General features: G+C 49.6%; 1 protein-coding gene across 1 annotated transcript in view; it reads left to right on the top strand.

Annotated features, from left to right (window-relative positions):
- The first annotated feature begins 9406 nt into the window (after positions 1–9406).
- WNT9A (Wnt family member 9A) overlaps positions 9407–27306 on the top strand; it is a 56051-nt gene continuing 38151 nt past the window's right edge. The window contains exon 1 of the mRNA XM_054390200.1: positions 9407–9501. Coding sequence (XP_054246175.1) covers positions 9407–9501 — 95 coding nt within the window. The remainder of the gene's footprint in view (positions 9502–27306) is intronic.

Here is a 27306-nt window from a genome sequence, read left to right as displayed (position 1 = left end):
TTCAGCAGGGCTGGAAAATACTCGACACGGGTTCGATGGGTGGGCTTGATATTGGGACTACAAAAATATTTTCCCTCCGTTCCTTTCTGGCTCTTTTGCAGCTGACGACTTGCCAGATCTCTTGGCTTCAACAAGATGGCTTACCCCCACTGCTTGAAAAGATGGTGGTGCTGCTGCACTCAGGGAAATGACCCCCTTGGTAAAAATCTCTGAGAACTACCCTCACCCTTTTTCAGCCGTTGCAACTGTCAACGGCTTCCGAGAAACTGGCCAGGGCTGCTTAAAATACAACCAAACGTCAGCTCCTCGCTCTGGCGTTTCCAGCAGGGCCTGAGGAGCAGAGGTTTCCTTTCTCTTGTTTAAGTAAGTGTGGCTGCTTGTAGGATGGAGGAGCAGAGGAGGACAGGTCCCCAAGGAGGAGCTCGCCATCCAAGCACTGGCGGTGAGCGGTTTTGGACAAGGTTCTTGGTTCTTCTCCGCCAACCCGCCCGGCTCCAGCGTGAAGGGTGGAAAAAAAGAGAGAGGTGGATCTCCTGAGGGACAGCCAAAGGGAGGCTGAACTCAAAATAAAATGGGAGCTGGAATGTGGTGACAGAAGTAAGCTCAGGTAGATTGGAAAGATCATAGGATTTTATTTTTCTTAATTTTTTAATTTTTTTCCCCCCCAGGCATTTAAGCAAAAAAAATGAAATTAGAGAGCAGCAAATGTCCTGTTGGCTCAGCCTGGAACAGTCCATTTGAGCTCAGCTGCTGGTTTTGTTTCCTTCTGAGGGCATTTCCACTCCTCCCTTTACTGCTTTTCCTTTGCACATAGGGATATTTTTCTGTTGTTATTGTTTTTAAAGAGAGCCTGTAACTTTCAAACAAAAAGGTCATATTTTGAAATATCCAAGGAAATCTGTTGTCATTTTGGACCTGCCTTGAGAACCTTCACTTTTTCCCCACAAATTTTCTCCCACCTTTTTTTTTTTTTCTCTAGCTCACAGAATTTCAAACATGAATTTATGAAAATCTTCTCTCTCTCAAATCTCCATTAAAAAAAAAAAAAGTCACTATTCATGTAAAAAAAAATCTCTATCTCTATCTCTATCTGTCTCTATTTCTGTCATCTCTGTCTCTATCTGTATCATCTATATCTATATGTCTCTGTCTCTATCTCTATCTTTATCTCTCTCTACATAAAAAAGACACTACCCAGACCTGCTCCTCAGCCACTATTATTACAATTTTTTTGGTCTTTGCCATGTTAGAAATGGATCTTACATCTTGTGTCTCTTCTTGATGGAATTGACAGGGAACTGGATCCAGGATGAACTTCCCAGTCCCATACACCGTCTTATCAGAATGATAATTAAGGAAAGGAACTTCAGAAAACCCCATGGTGGATGGCAACATTTGCAGGCAGCTGGGGTGGTGAGAAATCGTTACACAACATCAACCAAAAATTAATTTGTGGGGATCTGAGGAGGTTTCTGTAGAGCTCTCTCCAAGGGGACAGCATTGATCGCAGCCAGGGACACAGAAACATGGGTAAGAAAGGCAGCATCTACATCTCACTCTCCTTTTCTCTTTCTTTTTCTTCTTCTTCCCTTTTTTTATTTTTTCCCCACATTATCATATCTCTGCTTTCCCCTCTCAGGGACCACATATGTCCTTCAGTGAATTGGTTTAACATGTGTTCAAGGTCAAAGACCCTTGGCTTGGGCATATCCCTGGTCATTGCCATCAGTCCCTAAGATACAGAGGCAAAGTGGGTGACCTTAAAGATAGAGGAATAGGTTACTCCAGGGCACCTGTCACCCTAAGGATGAGGTAAACAAGAGGTCCTACAGGAGCAGAGCTAATGAGGGCTCCTATAGATCTGTAGACAACATCCTGGTGTCTACCCTCAGAGTAACCCTTGCATCACCTTCAGCTTCCCCAATGCCTATCCCCACACATGCACAGGCTGATTTCCTGGTTGCTCCCTGGACACTGATCACAGCATCACAGAAAGATAGGGGTTGGAAGGGACCTCTTGAGATCACCTACTTCCACCTGCCTGCCAGAGCAGGTTAACCTAGAACAGGTTGCACAGGATGGCATCCAGGTGGGTTTTGAATGACTCCAGAGAGGAAGACTCCACCACCTCTCTGGGCAGCCTGGTCCAGTGCTCTACCATCCTCAATCTAAAGAAGCTCCTCCTCATGTTTAGATGGGACTTTCTGTGTTCAGGTTTGTGCCCATTACCTTTTGACCTCTCTCTGGGCACCACTGAAAAATAGACTGGTCCCTTTCTCTTAACATGCAACTTTTAAGTGTTTATAAGCATTGGTAATATCCCCCAGAGTCTTTTCCTCTCCAGGTTAAAAAGCCCCAAGTCCCTCAGCCTTTCTTCACAAGACAGATGTTCTAGTCTCCTAACCATCTCCAGTATCTCCATAGTAACCCACTGAGCAACATGCCCAGGGGAAAGCTTCAGGGCTGCCACCACAGTGTTAATAAGCTCAGAGGAGCTGCTGATCTCACACAGGAGCCTCTCCATCTGCTGAGCATGACTTCAGGTTTCCTTTACCTGACTTTCCTAAGGAAGCAAACTGTCATCCAAAGCCATCAGATAGTGGATGGTAAATCACAGTGTTTGACAATAGGGGCTCAGGCAGAATGTGAGCAGAGTCCTTGCTCCCTTGGCACTATCCCTTCAGGCCTCAAAAATACCTCCTGCAGCTCTGATAAAACCTCCTTGGTTCCTGGTGTGCCTGATTGTCATAACAACAACAAGGATCTCATTTTTGCACTGCAGATAATTGCATTGCAAAATCATAGAGAATCATAGGATCACAGAATTCTTTTGGTTGGAAGAGACCTCTAAAACCACCAACCCAATGCCACCACAATCATTAAACCATGACCCAGAGCTCCACATCTACACATTTCTTGAACACCTCCAGGATGGTGACTCCACCACCTCCCTGGGCAGGCTTTTCCACAGCCTGACCACTCTTGCAGGAAAAAAATGTTTCTAATATCCAATCTAAACCTCCCCTGGAGCAATCTGAGGCCATTTCTTCTCATTTCTATCACTTCACACTAGGAAGAACAGACCAAGCCCCACCTCACTCCAACTTCCTTTCAGGGAGTCATAAAGAGCAATAAGGTCTCCCTTCAGCCTCCTTTTTTCCAGACTAAACAACCCCAGTTCCCTCAGCTGCTGCTCACAAGATCTGTTCTCCAGACCTTTCACAAGCTTCATTGCCCTTCTCTGGATGCTTTCCAGAAACTCAATGTCCTTCTTAGAGTGGACCAGAAATAATTCTGATACAGACTATCAAGCCCCTGATTATGCATGAAATTACCAGGGGAAAGGTGATTTCCATGTAAAGGAGAGCTGGGATTTCCTGGGTTGTACTCAGAAGAGCTATTTTGATAGCACTCATGCCCTTAAGAAGAAAAACCTTTGCAAAGTCAGACCACAACTCAGCATGGAAAGCAGGAGGCAAAAAAAAAAAAAAAAAATCTCTGGTTTTAGGTAATTTGAAAACAATTTTGCCAGTTTTTGGGAACATCAGTACAAAAAAATAATATGTTCTTTGCTGTCTGAGAGAAATTATTTGAATCTGAAGAGAAGCATTTCCTGGGCTTTCCACGATATTTTACTGATATTTCTATGATATTTTCCACGATATTTTATTTTTCTATTTTTTAATGCTGGAGAGCAACCAAAGTTTGAAAACATTTTGCTTCACACCTACACCTATATAATATCAGCAAGCTTTGAAGCTTGGGGGTTCAGTGATGGTGCCTTCATGTGGATCAGGCCCATCAAAGCCATTTGACACGGTCCCACTGAGTCACCTGCCACTCTCCTCCCTCATGCAATGACCTGTGTGTCAGCAGCTGTACCAGCCCCTGGGCTTCACCTGGTCACAGCTTCACCTCATGGATGGATGCAGAGCTCTGCAAAGCATCATTCTTTACCACCACGGAGACTTTGCAGCCCAGCCTAGGAGTCCAGAAAGACCCCCATAAATAGGAGATATGGCTGATGCTGGAGCCCATGGAGCTTCTTTTGATTGGATTGCCTGAACTGGGGATTCTTGCAAGTTTTTGCAGATGCTGTGTTGCCACTGCTGTTGCACATCAATCCAAAGACCCAGAGCAAATGTAACAGGTCATCAGCGCCTTCCATGCTTTGAGGTTTGTTTCTTGGGATATAGGGAGGAAAGACCAACTGCAAGCAGCTCTGCCAGTGTGCAATGCTCTCTCATGGGGAAAGTCTGCAGCCACCACAAGCTCATTTGATACAAATAAGTAATGAACTCTTTTCAGTGGTGCCCAGTGACAGGACAAGAGTCAAAGGGCACAAATTAGAACCCAGGAGGTTCCATCTGAATATGAGGAAAAATGTTTCAGCTGTGAGAGTGCTGGAGCCCTGGGGCACGCTGCCCAGAGAGGTTGTGGTGTCTCCTCCTCTGGAGATTTTCAAAGCCCATCTGGATGCATTCCTGTGCAAACCCTGCTCTGGGTCACCCTGCTTTCACAGGGGATTTTGGCCTAGATGATCTGCAGAGGTTCCTTCCAACTCTCACCATAGAATCATAGGATCATAGAGTGCACTGGGTTGGAAGGCACCTTCAACCCACCACAGGGTCATCTAGTCCAACCCCCCTGCAGTAAACATGGACATTCCTAACTATGTCAGGTTGCTTAGAGCCCCATCAAGCCTAACCTTGAATGTCTCCAGGGCTGGGGTTTCCATCACCTTCCTAGGCAACCTGTTGCAGTGTTCTACCACCCTCACAGTGAAGAAATTCTCCCAGTCTGTGACTGTGTGGTTCTGTAGCACACTGCCTGAAGCTCAGAGCTGTCCCTGGGGTGACTCTAGCTGCCTTCAAGTATGATGGAAAAGAAGCAAGAATCTGGCTTCCAGCCCACATGTGATCACTGGAAGGGAGGAAACACCCTGGAAGTCCATGTGATGGTGGAAAAAGAGTAACTGGAAACGAAGGCGGTGGCAGAAGCGGGGACTAGCATGGCATGATCCCTGAGAGGGTGGAACAAACGATGCCCCGTGGGCAGGCAGCCTTCCCAGGCCTTGTCTGTTATTTCAGCCTGTATCCGGAGGGCAGATAAATGCCAGGCCCTCTGCTAATTAAGGAAAGTGAGGAAGGGAAATGTGAGTGGCTCCTCTCGGAGGTGATCGGTCAGGAGGAAAAGCAGCTGAAGGCTTCTCCGCTATCCCAGGCACAGCCTCGGATACCCAGCCTGGCCCCAGCCCTGTGAGGTCCCCACCTCTTGCTGCCTTGCTTGAGTTCCTCTGATCTGGGGTAGAGTGCCAAGTATCTGGTGGGGAATCCATGCAGGACTGGCAAAGAGGGTTGAACGAGATGATCTCACAGGTATTTCCCTTGCCTCTCTCACTCCTATGACTCAATCACCCCGCTGAACTAGGGCTGCTGCCCTGGAGAGGTTTGCTTCGTGCAAGGAGACCTTAGTGAGCCAGTCAAAGTCCTTGCCTCTCTAATAGGAGCTGCTTGGAGGGCAGATGGAGCCTGGCTCTGAGCACCAAGAAAAAAAAAAAGACACAGGGAATCTAGAGAAAGGGGAATCTGGAGTAAAACAGCTGCTGGGTTTCCTTCAAAAAGCCATGATGAAGATGGTGGTGAGGGCTCCTCTCCAGTGGTGAGGGCTCCTCTCCAGTCATGAGGGCTCCTCTCCGGTGGGGAAGCCTCTGGAGCAATGCAGGCAGGCTGAGCTCTGCTTGAGAGCTGAGTCATGGAGAAGGAAAACTTGAAGTCACTTTCCAGGTCTCCCATGTACTTGTGAAGAGCCTGACAGGGTTGGCCACATCAGCCTGTGCTGTTTGAGGGTGTCCCATCAGCTCTGTGTGTTGGCTGTCACGAGTCAGTGTCACCCATGGGGCTGGGAGGCAGAGTTCACCTTGGCAGTGGGTACAGGATGCCAGGACCCATTGCAGGTTCCTTTACTGGGATTCTCACAGGTCACTCCCACAACTGCTTTGCAGGCAGGAGCCCATTACATGCAAGTGGTGGAGTCCTCACCCCTGGAGATGTTTAAAAGCCATGTAGGCATGGTGCTGAGTGACATGGTTTAGTGGTGACCTGGAAGTGCTGGGCTAATGGTTGGACTTGATGCTTTTAAAAGTCTCTTCCTACTAAAAGAATTCTGTTATTCTATAGAAACATAATGATCAGGTAGGTGTGAGGAGGAGGATGCAAGTTTTGTGCTGATGCCAAAGCAGAGGCAGGGCCAGTGACAACCTCTCTGGGACTCCATGCCCAGCATTAGAATTGTACCTGTCATCTTCCTTTGATCCTGCTGCTGGCAGTGGCATCATTCTCTGATGGGAACGTTAGGAAGAAGTTCTTTACAGTAAGGGTGGTGAAATAGTGGAACAGGTTGCCCAGAGAGGTGGTGGAGGCCCCATCCCTGGAGACATTCAAAGTCAAACTTGGTGGGGCCCTGAGCAGCTTGATTTACTTTAAGATGTCTCTTCTCACTGCAAGGGGGGGTGGGGCGGTGGGGGGTGTGGACAAGACAACCTGCAAGGGTCCCTTTCAGCCTAATGCATTCTGTGATTCTATGATGTCCTTTTGAAATTGTCATCTGCAAAACCAAACTCCTTGGCCACTTGGCTCCTTCACTTTGGCTGTGGTGTGTCCTCTCCATCCTGGATATAAAACACCCTGCTGAAAAGTATCCCCTTCCAAAGCCAGGCGCACAGCTGCATTACCACACTGCCCTGGGCAACCCTAGCACTGTGCCTATGTGGCACTGCCCTCTGCTGTCGGTGGCTATGGGGACATCAGACAAAGCCACCACCACTGAGGAGAATACTCAGCTTTTGTGCTATTCTGGGGAGTACCAAAGGACTTGGAAAGTCACAAAATCGCCTCAGGAGGATGCTGCATCCAGGACCAGTGTGTGGTCCATAAGTATGGCAAGCAAAGGTCTCCAGGCATGACTCCTCAGGCAGCAAAGCCCTGGAGGAGTCAAGGTCTGCTTGGGCTTCCCCTTTTCCCTGGCTGAAAGCAGAAGTGGTGACTATTTTGGGTGTCTCTCTTTGGAAAGAGTCACACATGCCCCAGAGCATAGCCCCAGCTATGGGACTTTGCCTGGGGCAGAGGAAATGAGTAATGGTGAGGGTCCTGCTACCTTTCCATGACCCAGCCCTGGCTGTGCACCCCAGACCTCTGCCTCAGGGCTGCCTGGCATAAGTGGAGTTTCCTTCCACGTGCTGGGCTCACCAGTTCCTGGGGGACACACATGGAGAATGACTCTTAGGGTGTGTTTTCCAGCAGGGAAATGCTCAGGCAAAGCCTCCCAGTGATATATATATAGAACCTTGCTTGTCCTTTCCCCCACCAGCAGTCCTCTACTGTCCTTTCTGGACCTGGATGAGCCTGGGTGGAAGGATGAGGGCATTCAACATGATGCCAGAGCTGGTCCTCATCTCCCAAACTCTCCTCAATAAAAGGCCTCTAGATGGGGCTTTAATGCAATATTGTTGCTGGCCTCCACTGGGCTGTGATTGCCTGCAATGCTCTGGGTCTTCTCACCTTCCAGTACTCACTGTGGCACATGAGGCCACCCTGACCATCAGGATAAGGCAACTGAGATGTTCCCAGATCCTGATGAATGGATTTGAGGAAGCCACTTGCTGGACGGACCCCCCCCCCCCCCCCCTCCACCCCCCAGCATGTTTTATCCCCCACTCCAAGGGATGCTGAGGCTTGGGATGGGCACCTGCAATGGAAACCACCAACCTCTGTGTGTGCATGTGGAGGTGAAAAGCTTTGCCTGGTGCTTCTCCACAAGTCTACATTGTGAAAGTTTGGTCAGGGGCTGGGCTGGGATGCTTTGCACATTAGAAATTAAAGCAGCTTCCCCCCATGCTTTTATTCTGAGAATAAGCAGAACCCGAAAAGTTTGCACGGGGTTGGGAAGAGTGGAGATGGCTAAGTGCAAGGTAGGAGCAGTGAGAATAAATTCACCAAGCTCCCAGTGTTGCTCCAGTGGCTATTCCAGGACAAAAAGTTCATTCTCATTAACCCACCCCCTGAGCAACTCCTGAGTCAGTTTGTCCACAGACTGTGGAGATTAGGATCAATCCCACCAGGATTATTTTGTCATGGACCCACTTGTCACCTGATGGGTACAGCTCTGTGGAGTTAAACACCTTAAACCCTGGAGGTGGTGGCTTTTGAGATGAGAGTTCAGTGCCAAGGACCTGTGTGTCTTTCTCTTTCCATCCTCATGGGGATATGGTGAAGTCTGGCTGCATCACACACGGGCACACATGCTGAGGAGGGAAACCTTTTTTTCTTGGATGGCAGTGAGTATAGAAATCACCTTGAAGATGACAACAAGAGTGACACTGAACAACCTGGAATAACACCAGCCCCAAGAGTTGACACTGCTTCCTAACAGGGGTTCACCACCCTGTCTGTGCACTGGGATCTCTGTGCTCCCCCTCATTGCCCCAGGGAGTCCATCACTCTTGCACAGGGCTGGGAGTGTGTGATCCCTGTGCCTTTCCATGCCCAGCCTTTGTGCAACTGATTAGCTCTCCCATGCTGGGTCAACCCCTGCCCATCCCGGGCACATCTACTCCTTACACACCCAACCCTTGCACACCTGCTCAACAATTTCAGGACTGTTCAGCCCTTGCCCAGATGTGTTGCATCCACCCCTTGAACATCTGGACCTTATGTGAGTGCCCAGCCCTGGCAGAGCCAGAGCATCCCTGGCTCATCCATCCTTGCCCACCCATCCCTTGCTGCCCAGCCACGTCAGACTCATTCTCTGTGCACCCATCCCTGGGACATGCAAGACAGGGACATGCAAGATGGGGACATCCAGGTTGGGAACACCCATCTGCTGTACACCCATCCTGGGACATCCATTTCCGGGACATCCGGGCCAGGAACACTCATCCCCGGGACACCCATGCCGGGACATCCATTCCTCGACTTTTAGGACGAAGTACACTTGGGTTGGGGACATGCATCCTAGGGATTTCCAGACCAGGGACACCGATCCCGGGACATTCACCTCCTTTCCCACCCCTCCCCATCCCATTCACCCCCACGGGCTGCTCCTCCCTCCTTCCCTCCTTTCCCGCTCCCTCTCCCGCCTCCCAGGGGCGTGTCCTTCCTCCTCCCTCCTTTGCTCTCCTCCTCCCCGTCCCCGTCCCCGTCCCCGTCCCCGTCCCGCCCCGTCCTCGTCCCCGTCCCCGTCCCAGTCCCCGTCCCCGTCCCCGTCCCGCCCCGTCCCGCCCCGTCCCCTCCCCTCCTCCCGCCGGGCTCTCGCTGCCGGCCGCGCTATATAAGAGGCGAAGCGGGCGGCGGGCCGGGCAGCGGGCGCGGCGGGGGAACGAGATGAGCAGCGCCGGAGCCGCTGCAAGATGCTGGATGGACACGTCCTGCTGGGATGGCTCTTCTCCTGCGCGCTCCTAGGGCTGCTCGCCTGCACCCCGCGGCCCTCCGCCGCCTACTTCGGGTAGGTGCCCAGCGCGGACCCTGCTAATTCCTTTCTGCAACTTTTGACTTTCCTCCCCAGCCTTTCTTTCTTCTTCTTCATCTTTTTTTTTTTTTTTTTTTTTTTTTTTTTTACTTTGCAAGAAGGATTTTTTTTTCCTTTTTCTTGATTTTTTTTTCCACTTTAGCCGAGGTTGGGATGCAGTCGGCAGCTTCTTGCTTTGGGCATCCCCCTCCGCCAGTGCTGACAGCCCCTCCTAGGAGAGGGATATGGGAACGACAACCCGATACCCGTGGTTTTCCCCCGGTCCTAGGATCCCAAATTCCTTTGCGGTTCCCTCCGGCAGTTGCCGGGGGACAGCAGGCAGAACCTCTGCGGATTTCCTTCTGCCTTTTCCAGGCGGGGTGAGTTCCCAGGGAGCGGACCCGTAGGGGTGGTCGGTTGCAACCTCCTTCAGCATGAAATAGACTAAAAAAACTTCCCCAGCATGAAGCATCCCCCCAAACCCTCCTTTTCTCCCCAATTCAAGTTCCTGCTTTAGTACCAGGTACTAACAAGCGGGTCCCGACATCACCGTGGTGCCGATTCACATTTTTTTTGGTGAGGGTTTATGCTGCTGTCACCCACCTGCCATGGTGCAAGGCTTTATCCCCCGAAAGAGATGAAGGTTCCCGTCCTAGCTGTGAGCGGAGAGGTGCGGAAGCTCCGCATCCCGCGGTGCTCACCTGTGCGCCGTGCAGGGGCGCGGCCGGCAGGGGGCGCTACCGGCTCGGTCCGCACCCACTCAGCGGCGCGCAGGTGGATCCGACTCCCTCCATCCCTTCCTTTATACCCTTATTCCCCATATCCCTCTTATCCCACATCCTTGGCGGCTGAGTGGGAAAAGCCACATAAATCCAACTCAATTCTCTTTCTAAAGCCTCCCCTGCAACCCCTTTGTGAGGCTTCAACCCACAGCTTTCCTCCTGTGCACCCTCCTACTTTGACTTTTTTGGGGTGTCTGTGTAGCTGCTTCTTGTCGCTTCTTAAAAACTTGTCCCAAAATGGGATTGGTTTGTGAATGAGATGCGGGAACCTGAAATAGAAGCTCTGGCAAAAGTTTACTCAAAACAAGAGGAAATGGCCTCAAGTTGCACCAGAGGAGTTTTAGGTTGGTTATTATAAGAAACTTTTTCCCTGAAAGGGTTCTCAAACACTGGAACAGGATGCTTAGGGAGGTGGTTGAATCTCCATCTCTAGGGATCTTTAAAAGGTGCAAATCTGTGATGCTGAGGGACGTGGTCTAGCCCTAAGTTTGGTAGTTAGATAATGTTTGGAGTCAATCTTCGAGGTCTTTTCCAACCCAAATGATTCCATGATTTTAAGAACGATGGTCCTTGCTGCTTTTTGGGATGGTGTGTTGTGACCGCTGGTAGGAGCCACCAGACCAGCCCTGGAGAATGTTTTAGCAGACTTGAGTTTTTGTTTTTTTTCCCTCCCCTTCTTTCCAGTAAAACAAATCCTGGTGTTGAGGCTTGTCCATTGCTTGTGGTCTGGCAAAGTTTTCCAAACAGTGCTACTTACATCTTCTGTTTCCAACTCAAGAACTGTTTAACTTCCTGCTGCTGGGGCTGGTTTTCTGAGGAAACAGCCTGTACTGTCTGTGCAGGTTTTTAGGAATCATAGAATCGTTTGGGTTGGAAAAGACCTTTAAGACTCTCTTCTCCCCCAGCAGCACACAGAGGGCTGCACTGAGCATATTAGCTTGTGTGTCTGCTGAAGACCACCAGCACCGTGCCCTAGGGACTGATAGGAGCTTGGCTGTAACTCTCCTGCTAATCCCTAGGATGCTGATATCTGCTGTAGAGCAGCAGGTAACTTGTTCTAGCTACTTCTGGGATTTCTTCTCTGGCCTCATGTGGCTGGTGTGGATTTTAACTTGAGAGCGAACGTTTTGAGTCAAGGGAATTGTGCTGCTAGCTCTGTCCTGACCACTTTGAGTTCTTTGCCTCAACACAGCTGCTGTTTCTGATTTGAGGCTCCTGGTAATAAGGAGGGGAGAGGAGATGCTGCCAGATGTGTACCCAGCCAGATGTGCACTCCAAGTGCTGTGGGGCTGCTGCGGCACGCAGTGAAGTTTGCTTATGCGAAGCATCCTGCTCGCTGCTTAGAGCCACAGCAAAAGAGCAGCATCTGCTGCTAATCTCCTCTTTGTTCTTCCCAGAGGCCTAAAGCAGAGATTGCACTTGCTGAGCTGCTGGGGACATGGAGGCAATAGTGCTGGGATCCAGGGTCCCCTCTAATCCCCAGTGATGTGATCAAAGTGTGTGTGGAAGAGCTCAGCCCCTCTTGCTTCTGTATATTAAGGAAAGAAATCTTCCCTGGAAAAAAGCTGGATGTTCTTGCAGAGCTCTTTGTGCCTCTGCAAGTGCCCCAAGAAGGGTACTGTTGCCCCTTCCTGCTGTGCCTATGAAGGCAGCTACATGCCTGGAGGAACTTCTCCAAGTGAGGAAGCACATCAGTTTGTTCTGAAATAAATCTTTCCTAAAGACCTGGATGCATCATCCTTTGCCCAGGAGCTGAGCTTGAAATGTTGAAGTAGGCTTAGTTAGAAACACAGAATCGTTTTGGTTGGAAAAGACCTTCAAGATCATAGAGTCCAATTGTATCTAACTCCAAGTCTAGTGCTAAACCATGTCCCTCAGCACCACATCTCTGCCTCTTTCAAACACTTCCAGGGGTGGGGATTCAGCCACCTCCCTGGGGAGCCTGTTTCAAAGTTTCAGAACTCTTTTGGTGAAGGAACTTCTTCTAATACCCAACTCAAACCTTCCCTGGTACAGTTTGAGACCATTTCATCTCATCCTGTGTATGCAACACCCTTTCTAACCAGGGGAAGGGATGCTTCTTATTCCCACTCCAAGCCATCATCAAAGCCACCACGACGCATTTTGATGGCCTGCTAGACCCTCTGCTCTGGGTGCTAACATCTCATTGGAGGACGTAGTGGGCAGCAGATGGCTTTGTTAAACAGATGTCATGCTGTGTCTGCAGCTTAGCTGCTCAATTCCATAGTCTGGTGGTGGCTAGAGACAGCTGTGAATGATCCCTTCCTTCTCCCCCTGCTCCCCAGCCCCAATGTCTTTTTTCAGGGAAAGAATTTGGTGTCTCCAAATGTGTGGCCTGGCGGGGAATTAGTGCTTGGGGACGGGCATGGTTACATGATAACAAGATTGTGTCAGCATGTGGTCATGTCTGTGCCTGTCCCATGGGGACACAGCGGGAGGGAGGGGATGCTGGGGTGGGAAGACCACGGCTGGAGGCTGCTGGTGCTTCTCTGGATGTCAGACTCTGGTGTTCTAACTTAGAAGGATTCACAAAAAATTATAAATGTCCTCTGAAAGTGGAGATTGGTCCTCTTGAGCTGCACTGTGTGCACCTTTCTTGGTGCTGTCTTGCTCCCTCCCCAAGCTACCTGCTTAGGACACATCCTGAAGGCTCCAGGGCAAAGACAGAGATAGGTTTGTCCCTTCCCTGGGGTTACACTGGCAGCCTCAGTGCTATTCCTTGGATGTTGCTGACCTCCCGTGTAGGAGAGGAGAAGCAGCTTGCCCTAGAGCAGGTACACAGCAAAGGCAGGGCCTGAAGTGATGTTGATGTGTCACAGCAAGCAGAGCTGAGTCTGTGTAGGCACCTGTCCAGGAAGGATTTGCCAGCCTGAAGTGCTGGGAAGCACCTCAAAGAGGTTAGCTTCAGGGGTGTGGTGATGCTACAACTCCTAAACCTTGTGTGATATGAAACTTTCTGGTGCTGGAGAGGAGAAAGCAAGGCTGCACAACTGAGCAGGACCTGATGGCTTGGGTTTAGAGGTTCAGAGATGCCCATCAAGATGCCTGATGATGATGAGTGTGTTTTGGGGTAGGAGTTAAGCATGGAAGACTCACTGGCTGAGTCTGTACTGGAGGGGGAAGCATTGCCTTGAAGTCAACTTGTCGAGGTGCACTGCTGCTCTAAAAGGGAGCCTGCTCTTCTGCTCAGCCACCTCCACTGCAGCTGGGCTGTCTGAAAACCAGTTTGCACCATATTACAGCTGGCTGATGGTGGTGGTGGGGATGTAGTTTGGAGCAGCCTCAGACTGCTGGGATCCCTGACAAATCATTGCCTTTCACTTTGCTTCCCTTATCTGCTTTGCTTGTGTCTTACAAGCTTTGGTTGTGGACACCTCCCCTTCCTGCATTTCCTCTCTCAAATGTGAGGAAGGGGGTGGTGGAAATGCCATATCATCTTGGAATTGTGTTGGATCTTCTGCTACAGGACTTTGAAAGTGGCAGATGAGAAGGTTAGCCATGCTGGGGTGAAAGCAGGCTGATTAACTTCAGTCCTGATGTGCCTTCATGCTAGTGGGGAAGGCAAACTGGGTTGTAGCAGCAGCCTGGGCTGTTGGAGCTAGGGGCAGGGGGTAATTGCAGCCTGGGCTGTTGGAGCTAAGGACAGGGGGAATTGCAGCCTGTGCTGTTGGAGCTAGGGGCAGGGGGAATTGCAGCCTGGGCTGTTGGAGCTCAGGACAGGGGGAATTGCAGCCTGTGCTGTTGGAGCTAGGGGCAGGGGGAATTGCAGCCTGGGCTGTTGGAGCTAGGGACAGGGGGAATTGCAGCCTGGCTGTTGGAGCTAGGGACAGGGGGAATTGCAGCCTGGGCTGTTGGAGCTAGGGACAGGGGGAATTGCAGCCTGGGCTGTTGGAACTCAGGACAGGGGGAATTGCAGCCTGGGCTGTTGGAGCTAGGGACAGGGGGAATTGCAGCCTGGGCTGTTGGAGCTCAGGACAGGGGAATTGCAGCCTGTGCTGTTGGAGCTAGGGACAGGGGGAATTGCAGCCTGGGCTGTTGGAGCTAGGGACAGGGGGAATTGCAGCCTGTGCTGTTGGAGCTAGGGACAGGGGGAATTGCAGCCTGGGCTGTTGGAGCTAGGGACAGGGGGAATTGCAGCCTGGGCTGTTGGAGCTAGGGACAGGGGGAATTGCAGCCTGGGCTGTTGGAGCTAGGGACAGGGGGAATTGCAGCCTGGGCTGTTGGAGCTCAGGACAGGGGGAATTGCAGCCTGGGCTGTTGGAGCTAGGGGCAGGGGGAATTGCAGCCTGGGCTGTTGGAGCTAGGGACAGGGGGAATTGCAGCCTGTGCTGTTGGAGCTAGGGGCAGGGGGAATTGCAGCCTGGGCTGTTGGAACTAGGGACAGGGGGAATTGCAGCCTGGGCTGTTGGAGCTAGGGACAGGGGGAATTGCAGCCTGGGCTGTTGGAGCTAGGGACAGGGGGAATTGCAGCCTGGGCTGGTGGAGCTAGGGACAGGGAGAATTGCAGCCTGGGCTGTTGGAGCTAGGGACAGGGGGAATTGCAGCCTGTGCTGTTGGAGCTAGGGGCAGGGGGAATTGCAGCCTGGGCTGTTGGAGCTAGGGACAGGGGGAATTGCAGCCTGGGCTGTTGGAGCTAGGGACAGGGGGAATTGCAGCCTGTGCTGTTGGAGCTAGGGACAGGGGGAATTGCAACCTGGGCTGTTGGAGCTAGGGGGCTTGCAAACTATCCAGACCATAAATCAAACCCTTCTATTTCTTCCTGAATTTTCTGATTGATAGTTTGACTCAGTTTTGCTGCACCCCTTCTATATTTTTTTTTCTTGCTGGAAGGCTGACTTTTTTTCTCCTGCAGGTTGGGATTTGCACTGCTCTCTTCCAGCAGCAGAAGGAGCTGAGCAGCTCTACCCTCTCTGCAAACACTTGTCAAGACAGTAGTAATGTTCCAAGTGGCTCATGCTTACATAGTGTTTATATTGACAGATTGCAATGTTCTTCATCAATGTAACTGATCCCCACGCTGCACGCAGGCAACAGGAACCCTTAAATGCTCGCGTGGGGGAGAAGGAGGGAGGGAGGGGAAGCATAGCTTGTCCTAATTTACCAACACATCACTAGCAAGAGCGGGTTGCCTGCTGCATGGTGGAGGGCTTTCTCAGTGTGGGAAGTGCAATATATTTCTTGTTCTTGTTGGTATGTTCATAATAGATCCCCCTCTGTGGTGCTGCTGGGGCAGAAACCTTGCAGTTCAGGGGGTGGTTCTGCTAGAATCCATAGATTTAGAGAATGGTTTAGGCTGGAAGAGAGCTTGAAGATACAGTTTCAACCCCACCCTGGCACTGGCAGGGATACCCTCTGCTAACCCAGGTTGCCCAAGGTCTCATCTAATCTGGCCTTGAACACCTCTGGGGAGGGGACATCCAAGATCTCCCTGGGCAACCTGTTCCACTCTTGCTGTAAAGAATTCCTTTACTTGGAATTATTTGGAAAAATATCTGAATGTTGGACCTGAAGGGATATTTGGGGCTTGTGACCACCCTGATGGGGGTGGCTTCTGAAGTGGGCTGAGAGCTAGCATGAGAGTTTGACATCTGTCACTACAAGGGTGGCATCAGCTTGAATGCCAGCTCCACTCAGAGCAAACTCTCTGGTGCTGGCAGCTTTTTGCTGCCTTTTTCTTTTCTTTCTTTTTTTTTTTTTCCCCTCCCCAGCCTGTGGGATATGTTAGGTGCTAAGATGGCTGTTGGATATCAAGAATTTCTGTACCTGTCACTTGATGGTGGTGTGGGGCCACCGGCTGGCGCTTGCAGCTTGGGCTGAAGGCGTGTGAACCTCTCAGGAAGCTGTTGCACAGCCAGGCCACAGAGTGCTGGCTTTCCAGCCTTGCTGGTCCTCTTCTGGCGTGTGTGAGATGGAGCAGCTGGTTCTCAGTACAATTTCCAGCCCCCCTCACCCCCTCCACCCCTGCCTAAAACCCCCCTTCCAAAACTGGACTCTTGGGCGGTAAGGGAGGAATGGAGCACGCAGGCAAACACAGCTGGAGCGTAAGGAGGCAGCTCCTGGGGCTGGGAGGGTGGCTTGGCCATCCCACCTTGTGCTTCTTTTGTATTCTAGATATGGTGATGCTGTTTTGTTTTTTTTTTTTTTAAGGTGCTGGATTTCTGATTTTCCTCAGAATAGGAAGGGTGTGCCTGGCTCTGTAGGTTGTTTTTATTTTTTTTAACTTTTTTCCCCCCCACTAAAGCCTGCTCTTATTTGAGCTGGGTGAATTGTCACGTAGCGACTGATCTGTGTGAGTCCTGCCTGGCTTCTGTCCCAAAGTTGGCCTCTCTGGGTCAGTTCAAAGCGGTGTTTAACCTCCATTCCTTTGCAAATGGGAGCCTTGTGCCCAGAAGGATCATTTGCTTTGTAGAGGCTTGAAGGTGGCACTGGATTTGATGAAGTGCCATGAGGCTGGTGACAAATTCAGGAGCGTGTGGAAGAATCATTGTGCATGCAGCTAAGGTTTACTAGACCTATGTCTTCAGCTCTGGCAAACCAGGGTCTGTCTCAGATCAGGCTGGGAAGTACCTGAAGGTTCCTTCCACCTGCAGTATGCTTAAGATAGAGAAAAACTTCATTCAGATGAGGTTTAGGATGTCTTACACTTATGTTCTGGACTGCTATATTGCTTGAGACTTGGGAACCACTACTTTGTGCCTCAGTTTCCCTTTCTTGGAGGGGGCTGTTTCTCTCTGAACTCAGCTCTATGCCCAAATACTGCAGTGTTTGGGTTTTTGGGTTTTTTTTTTTTTTGCAGGGGTCACCAGCAAAATAGATGACTCCCTCAGGGGAGAAGATGGCTTGTTAAGAGAAGATTGAGTGTATCCTTGGCCAAGCAGGAGGCCAGTGACTTCCTTTAGTGTGACTGGTGATGCATAACAGGAGACCAGGAATCTCTGGGACTCTGGTCTCCTGGTGAAAGGCCTGGTCAATGATTAACTTGCTTTCTGGAAGCTGCTAACAACAGTAAAAGGGAGTCCAACCCCGCAGCCCCAACACAAAAAGCCCAGGAGTGTTTAATAATTAAAGGCCTTGTGCTTTATCACAGGGTAATGAGAATGGCCTGGAGGCTTGTTCAGTGCTGGGTAATTGAATTAGGTTGTGGGACTGGGAAGAGGGAGGAGGGCTAAGTGGAAGGTCTGCACAGAGAAGCCAAGGTGATGCTCCTTAGTTTGAATCTTTCTGACCAGACTGGGCTTTGTCACTCTTTGCTGTTTCCTTCTTTTTTCTTTCTTTCTCTCTCTCTTTTTTTTTTTTTTTTTTGGTCTGCTTCAGCAACTGATGTGGCAAACTTGATATAATTACCTCCTGGAGATGGTCCTGTCCTGGAAGATGTCCAGGTCCCCATGGATCATCTCCATTCCCTTCAGTTGGACATTAGGAGGAAATTTGGACATTAAGAGGAAGCTCTTCACGATGAGGGTTTTGAAATACTGGCACAAGTTGCCCATGGAGGTGGTGGAAGCCCCATCCTTGGAGACATTCAAGGTTAAACTTGACAGGGCCCTGAACAACTTGATCTAAGTGGAAATGTCCCTGCTCACTGCAGGGAGGCTGGACAAGGTGATCTTTGAGGGGCCCTTCCAACCTGATGCATTCTGTAACTCTGTATGATTCAGTTTGGGAGATGTTGAAGGGTTTCATTCCTGATGCTTTCTGTGAAATGCTGATACCTAAAGGCTCTTTGAGACTGCTTTGGTTTTGGTGAGAGACCCCAAGCAGAAGATGATGCTGAACTATGCTGTCTCTGCTCATGGAGGAGTGACTAGCCAGAGGAGGTGCTGAACCAGGGAGCATCAGCAGCATTCCCACTGCTTGAGGCAGCTGAGAATAGCTAAAGGCTGGACTTGCCTGCCCTGTATCTCTCAGGTCCCTGTGCTTAGCTGCTTTCTAAGAGGGACTTAGGTTGGAAAAGCACTTTGAAGCTTTTTTGAGAGATGCTACATTGGAATGTCCCTGTGGGAGAGACTGTCTTGAGCATGGTCTCAGGCCACCAGAGATGTAAGGAGCTCTGCCAGAAGCCTGATATAGATCCTCTGCTCCAGTTTCATGGAGAAATGTGGCACCTCCAAGGCTTGGGTTCTCTGCTCACTTGAATTCTCTAGGGGCACAACTCCTCCTAATGTTTGCTGCCTGAGGCATTTGAGAAGGCTCAGAGCATTCAACCTGTCTTGGTCTGATGTTTGTGGAGGCTCTTTCTGTGCCTAACCATGCAGCTACAGCTGCCTCCTGGAGAAAGCTCTCTTGGGTGGGATGGCACTTGTTTAGTTCATGTTAAAAGCCTGTGTTAGACAGAAACTTCTTTACCCCAAGATCCTTGTCTGTCCAGGTAGCAACCTGCCAGCTCCTTTGAGGGTGTGTGTTGAAGCACACCAAGAAGTCTCACGTACCTTGCTTTCCAAACTGCAAACATGCTGAGCCTCTCTGGCTTCCCTCCATGATGAAGCAGCCTTTGTGGAGCCAAAAAAAAAAAAGCTCTCTGGGGGCTTGTAGAACGTTGATGCAACAGTTTGCTCAATCTGAGCAGCCCTCAAGCAGAGGACCTCTTGCTTATGCTGCTACAGGGGGCTACTGAATGTGGCTGCAGGGAGATTTGTGCTGCAGGTCCTGGGCCAGCACGAGGTGTGGCTGCAGGCAGGACTGGTAGGATGTCTTCCTTGCTTGAAAAGCCAGCTCAGGTCAAGTTGAGCAGGAATCAGAAATGATGATAATGTTAGGTGGAAGGGGTTAACCCTTTAGAAGCTGGGTTGGGTTTTTTTTTTGCTGTTTAGACTCAAGCTTTTCCTCTTCCCCTGTTTGTTTTTTTTTTTTTTTAACTCTGCTTTTTAAGGCTCCCTCAGATGGTGGCTGTGAGTGCTAATGAGTCTTATCTCCTGAGATACTGTCATAAAATACACTTATGAAGTTTATCAGCTCAGTAAGCTTTACATTTCATTGCAATGTGTTTGCACTGTGCTGAGTGGAACAGGGAGTATTTTGACTACATGAATAAACATAGCAGTTATGGGATATGCTTTAGTTGATACAAAAATCTATTCTGAGGGTGATTTCTCCCCCTCCTTTAGCTGTTGCAGCTATTTTAAATGGATCAAGTAGCTCCTGCATGTGAGATGTGGTCTTCCACTTTACTTGTGACCTTAAATCCTCCTTCTCTCCAAAGTGTGGGGAGTATTTTGTTAATTCAATTGCTGAAGGATTTCTTTTGGGGGGGGAAGGGAAATGACAGGTTAAAAAAACTTGAACTCTTCTTTGCTGGAAAAAAACATGGAGCAGAACAGCTTCTCTATGCATCCACTGTAGAACATGCAAACTCAACAGTATCTGACACGAATGCTGAGTCTGTGCTGGCATGGAGGGTGGCATGGAACATACAGCTCATGTTGATGGGATGTCAAGCTGTATGGGAGTTGGCATGAGTTTTATGTGCAGATTCATTTGGCCTAGCTCATTAAAATAGCATTAATTGGACAGACAGATGCCTCTGGAGTCTGGAGAAAAACAGGTTTGCTCTGACTTCTGCCTTTGCTGTCCATTGCACGGTTGAGTTTCACAGTTGGAGCAGAAGTTTCCTTTCTTGGAAAAGCTGCTCTGTGTCTTCCAGAGACTGGAGCAGCACAACTGCCTGTTCATTGTGCCCAGCAGGAGGTAGCTTCTGCTGTGGAGCAGTGTGTGATTTTCCCCTAGATGTGAATGAAGTACTGAGATGCCCATAGAAATATCTGAGCTTTGCTTGAACCTGTCCAATGCCCCCCTCTGATTAAGGGAATCCTGGGAGAAATGGGCAGAAGCTTAGCCCAGAGCATTGGCCTGCTGCTGGGAAACACCTCAGAAACCAAACTATGGAGAAACCTTCCAAAGCAAGTTGGGTCAAGCAATTGTTGCATTCAAGGAGCCTTTTGGAGGAGGCCAGCTGATGAGCAAAAGATCTGATTTCCTTTGGATTATTTTCTTCATCTTTAGGATCTGGCAAAATTAAGTTTGAGACGCACAAGGAAGAGTCTTGAGTCTGACCTCTGAGTGATGTCTTAATGTGTAAAAATCAAAGTACCAAGTTGAAAGAGATGTCAAGGATCATCTGGTCCAACCTTTCTTGGCAAAAGCATGGTCTAGACAAGATGGCCCAGAACCTTTTCCAGCTGAATCCTAAGTGTCCAATGCTGTGGACTCCACCTCTTCCCTGGGGAGATTACTCCAATGGCTGATTGTTCTTGAGAAAACTTATCCTCTTGTGTCCAGCTGGAATTTCTCCAGGGGTAACTGGTACCTGTTACAGCACTGCTTGAAACAACGTGGAAAGGCCAGCACCCACCTCACTACAGCTCTGAAAGGATGTTGTAGTCAGGTGGTGTTGGTCTCTTCTCCTGAGTATCAAGTGATAAAATGAGAGAACTTGACTTCAAATTGCAACAGGGGAGGTTTAGATTGGATAGCAGGAAACATTTCTTTAGTGGAAGAGTGGTCAGGCACTAGAACAGGCTGGACCAGGCATCATCCCTAGAGATGTTCAAAAAACACATAGATGTGGCACTCTGGGGTATGGTTTAGTGCCCATGGTGTTGTTGGGTTGACTGTTGAACTTGATCTTCCAGGTCTCTTCCAACCAAAACTATTCTATGGTTCTTTGTAGCCACCCTTTGAATACTGGAACATGGTGCTAAGGTAGATAAGACAGGCTTCCAAGATGAATTATTTTGATGGATAGAGCCCATGGCTTGACACTGGGTTTCTTGCTTCTGTATCTTAAGCACCTCTTAGCTTCTTCCCAAAAGGAACATGACTTGGCTCCAAAAGCATCAGCACTGCCAGGTGGGGATCTACTGAGGTGGGCTCACCTGTGTCTTCCAGACTACCTGTTCTCACTTCCAGCCACAGCATGTTACTACCCTTTAAATTCCACCTCCACAAAGTGCCTTATGTTCCCTGCTGTCATCAATCAGCTGGATGTGACAGCTTCCCCAGCTCTGCCTGTGGGAGTGTGCTGTGTTGCTTCAGCATGACAAGGAGTGCACTGGTGCTAACTGACCCCTCTGTAGACTTGGCTGGAGGGGCCGTTGGTGGGGAGCTGCAGGATCACCGGGTGCTCATGTTACAGGGGAGTGCCCATCTGCTGAGCTCTGGCATGCACAAGCCTGGCAGGTTGCTCTCAGGACTTGCTGTGATCTCTGTAGGCTTCCCAACCTGCCTGCTTAAAGGAACTGCACAGAGGTGGTGCTGTGCCCTTAGCCCTCAGGATCTGCCTGCAGGCAACTCAGAGTAGCAGTCTGGTCTGGTTGAAGATGTCCCAGCTCACTGAAGAGGCTTGGACTAGATGACCTTGAAAAGTCCCAAGCCAAACCAGTCCATGGTTCCATGATCTTGCTGGGTGAAGCCCTGCAGAGCTGGTTGCACTGACTGGCTTTCACTCTTCTGTTGAGCTCAGACCTTTATCCTCATTGTCATTGTCCTCTCTGTAGGTTGACTTTCTTTTTCTGATTGGTGATCTCATGCCTGGCATTGCAATGAAACAAAGCCAGGCAGCCCTGGGAGGAACATCAGTGTGCTTCTGTTAGAGATTGCAGCTGGAGTTTGTAGGTGATCCTGGTTCCACATGCTGCAGAAGACCTCGTGTGGGGCTTGCCAGCTCCCTCCTTTACAACTACTGTCAAGGAAATGCCTTCCTTTCTGAAGCCTCCAAGGTGAAGTGTTCAAGGTGGAGCTGAGCACCTGGGAAACATCGGAGTGAGACCATGCTTAGGATGAGGATCCAGCTTGGACAAATCCTTTTGGACTGACTCCTTTGGTGTTGGCTTACAGGGACCTCACTCAATGCAATCAATGACTTCAGCAGAGCCTGCCCAGCTCAGGGACACAGTTCAGCTTACACTGCTAGAGCTCTCCAGGACTGCCCATCTCCTCTGACAAGAAATCCTATCCTGGAGCCCAAACCCCTCTGGGGACAGTTCCCCAGAACTGATACCTTATGTAAAAGAACTGACTTGTTTGGCTTAATCTTGACAAAATTCTTTTCTAGCCCTAATCCTCTTCCAGTGTAAGGTGAGATCTTGAAATGCCTGGCAAACTTCTAGCACAGCTCTTTCTGCATCTCTGGGCCTCTCTGTAATCAAAGGTGAGGCAGGGGTAGGGATGTTTTCAGCCCCTGCCAAAGACAAATCTCCTGCTGGGAGCTTGCAGGGAGTGACTTCCCAGTCTGTGGTTAGCAAGTTGATCTCAGAGGCCAGAGGTGAAACAGCCACTTGAGCTGAATTACAGGCTCTAGCCAAAGATCCAACACTTCCTTTGGCTGTGCTGCATCTCTGGTGACTCTTTCTGTCTTCTGGCTTGTCCCATTGTTGACTCTGGATAATCTTAAGGCTTAGCATGAGTTTGAAGAGAGGACTGAAACTGAAGAGATGCTCTTGGGAGAGTGTGAACTGGACTGAACAAGGCTTTGAGCAGTTCCTGTGGTCAGTACTCCAAGCCATAATCTCCGTGCTGGTTTCTGTGGCTGATAAAATAAGTGTTTACAGGCAGACACTTGTCTCTGCAAGGTGCAGGACAGATGCTGGGCCAAAGAGATGGCATTTGGAAAAGAATGGGACCAAGCATAATGCCACATTTGTCTCCTGAGTTTGCAGAGGAATCAACATCCATGCAGGAACAAATCTCACTTCATGTAGAGGAGATGTCTTAAAACTTGCTTGCAGTCCCAGTCATCCCCAGTGGCTGGGTTTCCTGTGGGCTGTCCCACATGCTGTCTGGTGGGGAGATACCAGGATAAGAGAAAGGAATCCTCCCTCAGCACTTCATACCTTGAGGCACTTGCTTGGGCTGCTGCAAGACTCATGGAAAATCTGAGAGCTGGACCTGCTGCTGGGAAGGGTGATGTGAACTTGAAGGCTTTGCATTTTCTGACTCACCAGAGTTTAGGACTGCACCAGGCTTGCTGTTGAGTGATGACACTGGAAAGACTTTTACCATGTCCTCCAGCAGCTGGCTGGGGTTGGATGCTTTCCTTTGCAGAACTTGCTGTAGGCACCTTGTGGTGTGGAGGTGGATGGGGACTCCATCTGCTTCCAGAGGTTGACTGCTTCAGTGTTGTGTAGCATGAGGCTGGTGAACTGCTGTGTGCTTAACTTGCTGTTGGACAGACCAGCAACACAAGGTCAGAGGCAGGGACAGCTGAGCTGCCTTGTCCAAACATGTTTTTGTCTGCTTGTGTGGGGCTGTTTACTCTGTTACCAGAGCTCTTTGGAGTGCTCCTTTCAACTGCTTTCAGCTGAAGTGGCTCTGAAGTTCATGTCTGATCCATCTGGAGATGTTTAGGGGCCAGGAGTAAGCCTTACCCAGTTGCTCCATAGGGGTGAAGGAAGCAAAGACATTACCTGGCATCTGCATGGCTTTGGGCACATTCATTGACCTTGGGGTACTTCAGCTTGTACAACAGGGCTGTCTTCATGTGGAACAGGCTCTGAGGTGAGATGAGGACTTGGTGTACATCCTTTGACTCTTCTTTGGACCTCCAGGGGCTGCTAGATTATAGACCAGGTCTCAGTGTCTTCTATAAGCACCTTACCATGTGGGGCTCTGTGGGATTGGAGTTCCTGTTCCTATTACAGCAGAAAAGGGGCTTCAAAGACAAAGTTTGAGGGATCTACTGGTGGTGAGCTCTGAAATGCTAACAAGCAAGAAAACCTACCAAGATCCCCAAAACAAAGCTTGTTTTGCAGTGTTTCACCCATCCTGGGAACAGGTTGCCCAGAGAGGTGGTAGATGCTCCAACCCTGGAGCCATTCCAGGTGAGGTAGGATGGGGTTCTGACCAACATGATCTGGTGGCAGTTGTCCCTGCTGACTGCAGGGGAGTTGAACTAGATGAACCTTTAAGGTCCCTTCCAGTCCATTCTATAATTCTGTCCTATCCCAGAGCTTTCCTGGGAGATGCATGGCTGGATTTTCAGTGCAGCTGCTGCCCTTGCATAAGGCATCAGCCAGACATTGCTCTCACTACTGTCAGCTGCCCCAGCTCCTCTGTTTGTGTGTCTAAAACTTTAAGGCTGGAGAAGGAAGAAATCTGACCAGTGCAATGGAAACCTTCAATTCCCTGCAGTCCCAGGAGGAGAAGAGTAGCTTCAGGCTGGAGCTGGGAATGAACTTCATTTGTACACTGCCTCGCCTCCTCCAGGAGGATCAGCCAGGAAAAATATCAACAGTTCCATTAAAAAGTCTGCTGGTTTGCTCAAGTAGTGGAATAAACATACCTGTAGGCTAAGAGACCTGGACCACAGAGGAAACGTTAAGTAGAAGGAACACACACAGACTTGCTCCTTCTCCCCTTCTGTATCTACCAGATAAAACCCCCTGTGTGTCCATGGTAATGGGTAAATCAAACAGCAGCTGGGGGGATTATTCTTAGCAGGGGAAGAACTGGCTTGGCTCAGAGGGGCTGGGTGCTTTCCTAGAAAGGCAAAACCTCTGCTGAGCCTGCCCTGTGCTGCTGCCTGCTCTGGGAAGGCAGGAGACCTGCAGCAGAAATTGGGGCAGGATGAGGTTCTGGGTGGTTGTTAGCCCTCTCTTTCATTTCTGGTGCCCCTTCTGGGGCCCCTTGAATACTAGGTTCAGTTTTGGGCTCCTCACTTCAAGAAGGATACTGAGGTGCTGGAGCATATCCAGAGCAAGGCAGTGAGGCTGGTGAAAGGTCTGAAGAACAGGTCTGAGGAGCAGCTAAGGGAGCTGACCTTGTTCAGTGTGGAGAAAAGGAGGCTGAGGGGAGACTTTCTGCCTCTCAAACTCCCTGAAAGGAGGTTGGAGGCCAGTGGGGTCTGTCCCAAGGAGCAAGTGACGGGATGAGAGGAAGTGACCTCAGGTTGCACCAAGAGAGGTTTAGGCTGGACATTTAGGAAAACTTTTTCCCTGAAGGGGTTGTCAAGGCCTGGCCATGACTGCCCAGGGCAGTGGTGAAGTCCCCACCTCTGGAGAGATTAAACAGACACAGACATGTAGATATGGTGCTGAGGGGCTTTAGTGGTGAACTTGTTGGTTTAATGGTTGAACTTCCTGATCTTAAAGGCCTCCTCCAGTGTAAATGAGTCTATCCCTCTTATCTTCACAGTTCCCACAGAAATAGACAGAGGGAAGTTGAGCTATTCTGCTCGAGTCAGCCGAGTCCAGTTGAATAGCTGTGTTGGAAACTGGTGAGAGCTTGTAGAAGAGTGGTGTGGGTGTAACCAACCACCTCGGCCACTAGTGTCTGGTGGAGATGGTCCCTCCAGCCCTCCTCTGAGCCCACAATACATCTTCCTATCATCTCTGGGACAGGGGCAGTGGAGACCTGCAAACTTCTTTCAGGGGATGTTTATTTGAGGAGCTGTGAGCTTCAAGCATGACTTGAATGAGTGATGCTGACAGTGATTTTTTTTGGACCAGTAAGCTGGTCCCTGAGCTGCCCATAAAAACAGCTTCTCCCTTGGCCATACCCAGCCTATATGGTATGTAGAGAAAATGTGTGTGTGGAAAATGCCTTTGGTTGCAACCAGATGGCACCTGTCAAGCACAAGTAGATGTTTCTATTAGTGTTTTTATTTGAGTGTCTTGGATCATTCCCAGCCTCTGGATAGCAAACCAGTCCTGCTGTAGCTGTCCTCCCAGAGGCAGATTGATGTGATTCTTGCATGCTAGAGACAGTCCCAGGTCTCCCAGGCCTCATCTGCACAGCCACTTAGCACAACTAATCTGAGCTGACTTTTAAAGTGGATTAGTTCAATTACTCTTAACCAGCCCTGGTGGAAACCCTCTCCTTGGGGATTAGAGATCCTTAATTCACTTTAACACACTTGATTTCAATGCAAATCAGGCTAAACTGAATTAAGGACACTTTAGAGCCTTGGGGGGAGGCACATCCTTCAAAAGTGATGTGGTTCAACCACCCCACTTTGCATTCCTGTGCTCCATTCGTCCCATTTAGCACTGCCTGAATGTCCCCTTACAGATAATTAATCAAAGCAGCCTCTCAAATATAAAGCTGCAAACACATCACCTAGGCTGATGTGTGACCCAGCTCCTGTGAAGAGCTCCTGCATCTGCTGACTCAGTGCTTCAGCATGCCCAGCCAGAGGGTTTTAGAGGTGTTTGCTCTCTTGTTTTGTTTTGTTTTTTCTTTCTTTCTTTCTTTAAATATAATTTTCCAAACCAAGTTCTTTGCTTTTTCACTTAAAAATGCAGGGCAATGAGTCACATGCCAGTTTTCCCCCTCTCCTTAACTTCCTGCATGAAATGGGAGTACTTCAACCCTTAGCTCAGTAATTTAGCTCTCCACTTGATGAGTTGTGGTTGGGAAAGAGTTTGGCCTCTGTTTCCCTGAAGCTTGACTGCAAAACAGTCACCACATGTGGTGCCCTGGGCAACCAGGCAGGCGTTTGGCACAGTTCAGTGTCTGCTGGGTTTTGAGGAGCAGAGGTGGAAGGACATAATCTGCCCTGGCTAGATTATGAATTGGGTCTGGAAAGGTCCCCATTTCAAATGGCTGAACCATCCCTCACAGGCACTTTCCCCACCAAGCTTACAAATGCTCCATCAGTGATGTTCTGCTGTGAGCCTGGCTGCTTTCACCACTGCTTCACTTCCTAGCAATAAAGGTTTTCCTCTAACAGGAGATGGAAATTTCTCTGCCTGAACCATAAACTGATTTCATCTTATTTTCTTACCACCCAAAGAACTCCTCCTTCCCTCTCTGTAACAGCTTGTGCATGGCTGAAGGACATCACCATGTTGCTCTTCAGCTCCTGGCCTCCTTCAGGCTTAGTCATGAGGTGGGCACAAACAGTGACAGCCTGGATGTTTGTTGATGTAGTTATGCATTAAAGCTGGTTGCTCTGGCTAAGTTTCCTGGAGCACTCATGGAAATCAGCAGCCAGGCTTCTTCTCAAAGAATATCCTCAGAAATATCCTCAAAACTGAATTGCTTCAGATACTCAAAATCTGCCTGG

This window comes from Indicator indicator, chromosome 20 (genome assembly GCF_027791375.1).
Source record: "Indicator indicator isolate 239-I01 chromosome 20, UM_Iind_1.1, whole genome shotgun sequence".
Taxonomy (NCBI): Eukaryota; Metazoa; Chordata; class Aves; order Piciformes; family Indicatoridae; genus Indicator; species Indicator indicator.
This window is presented reverse-complemented; position numbering and strand designations above follow the sequence as displayed.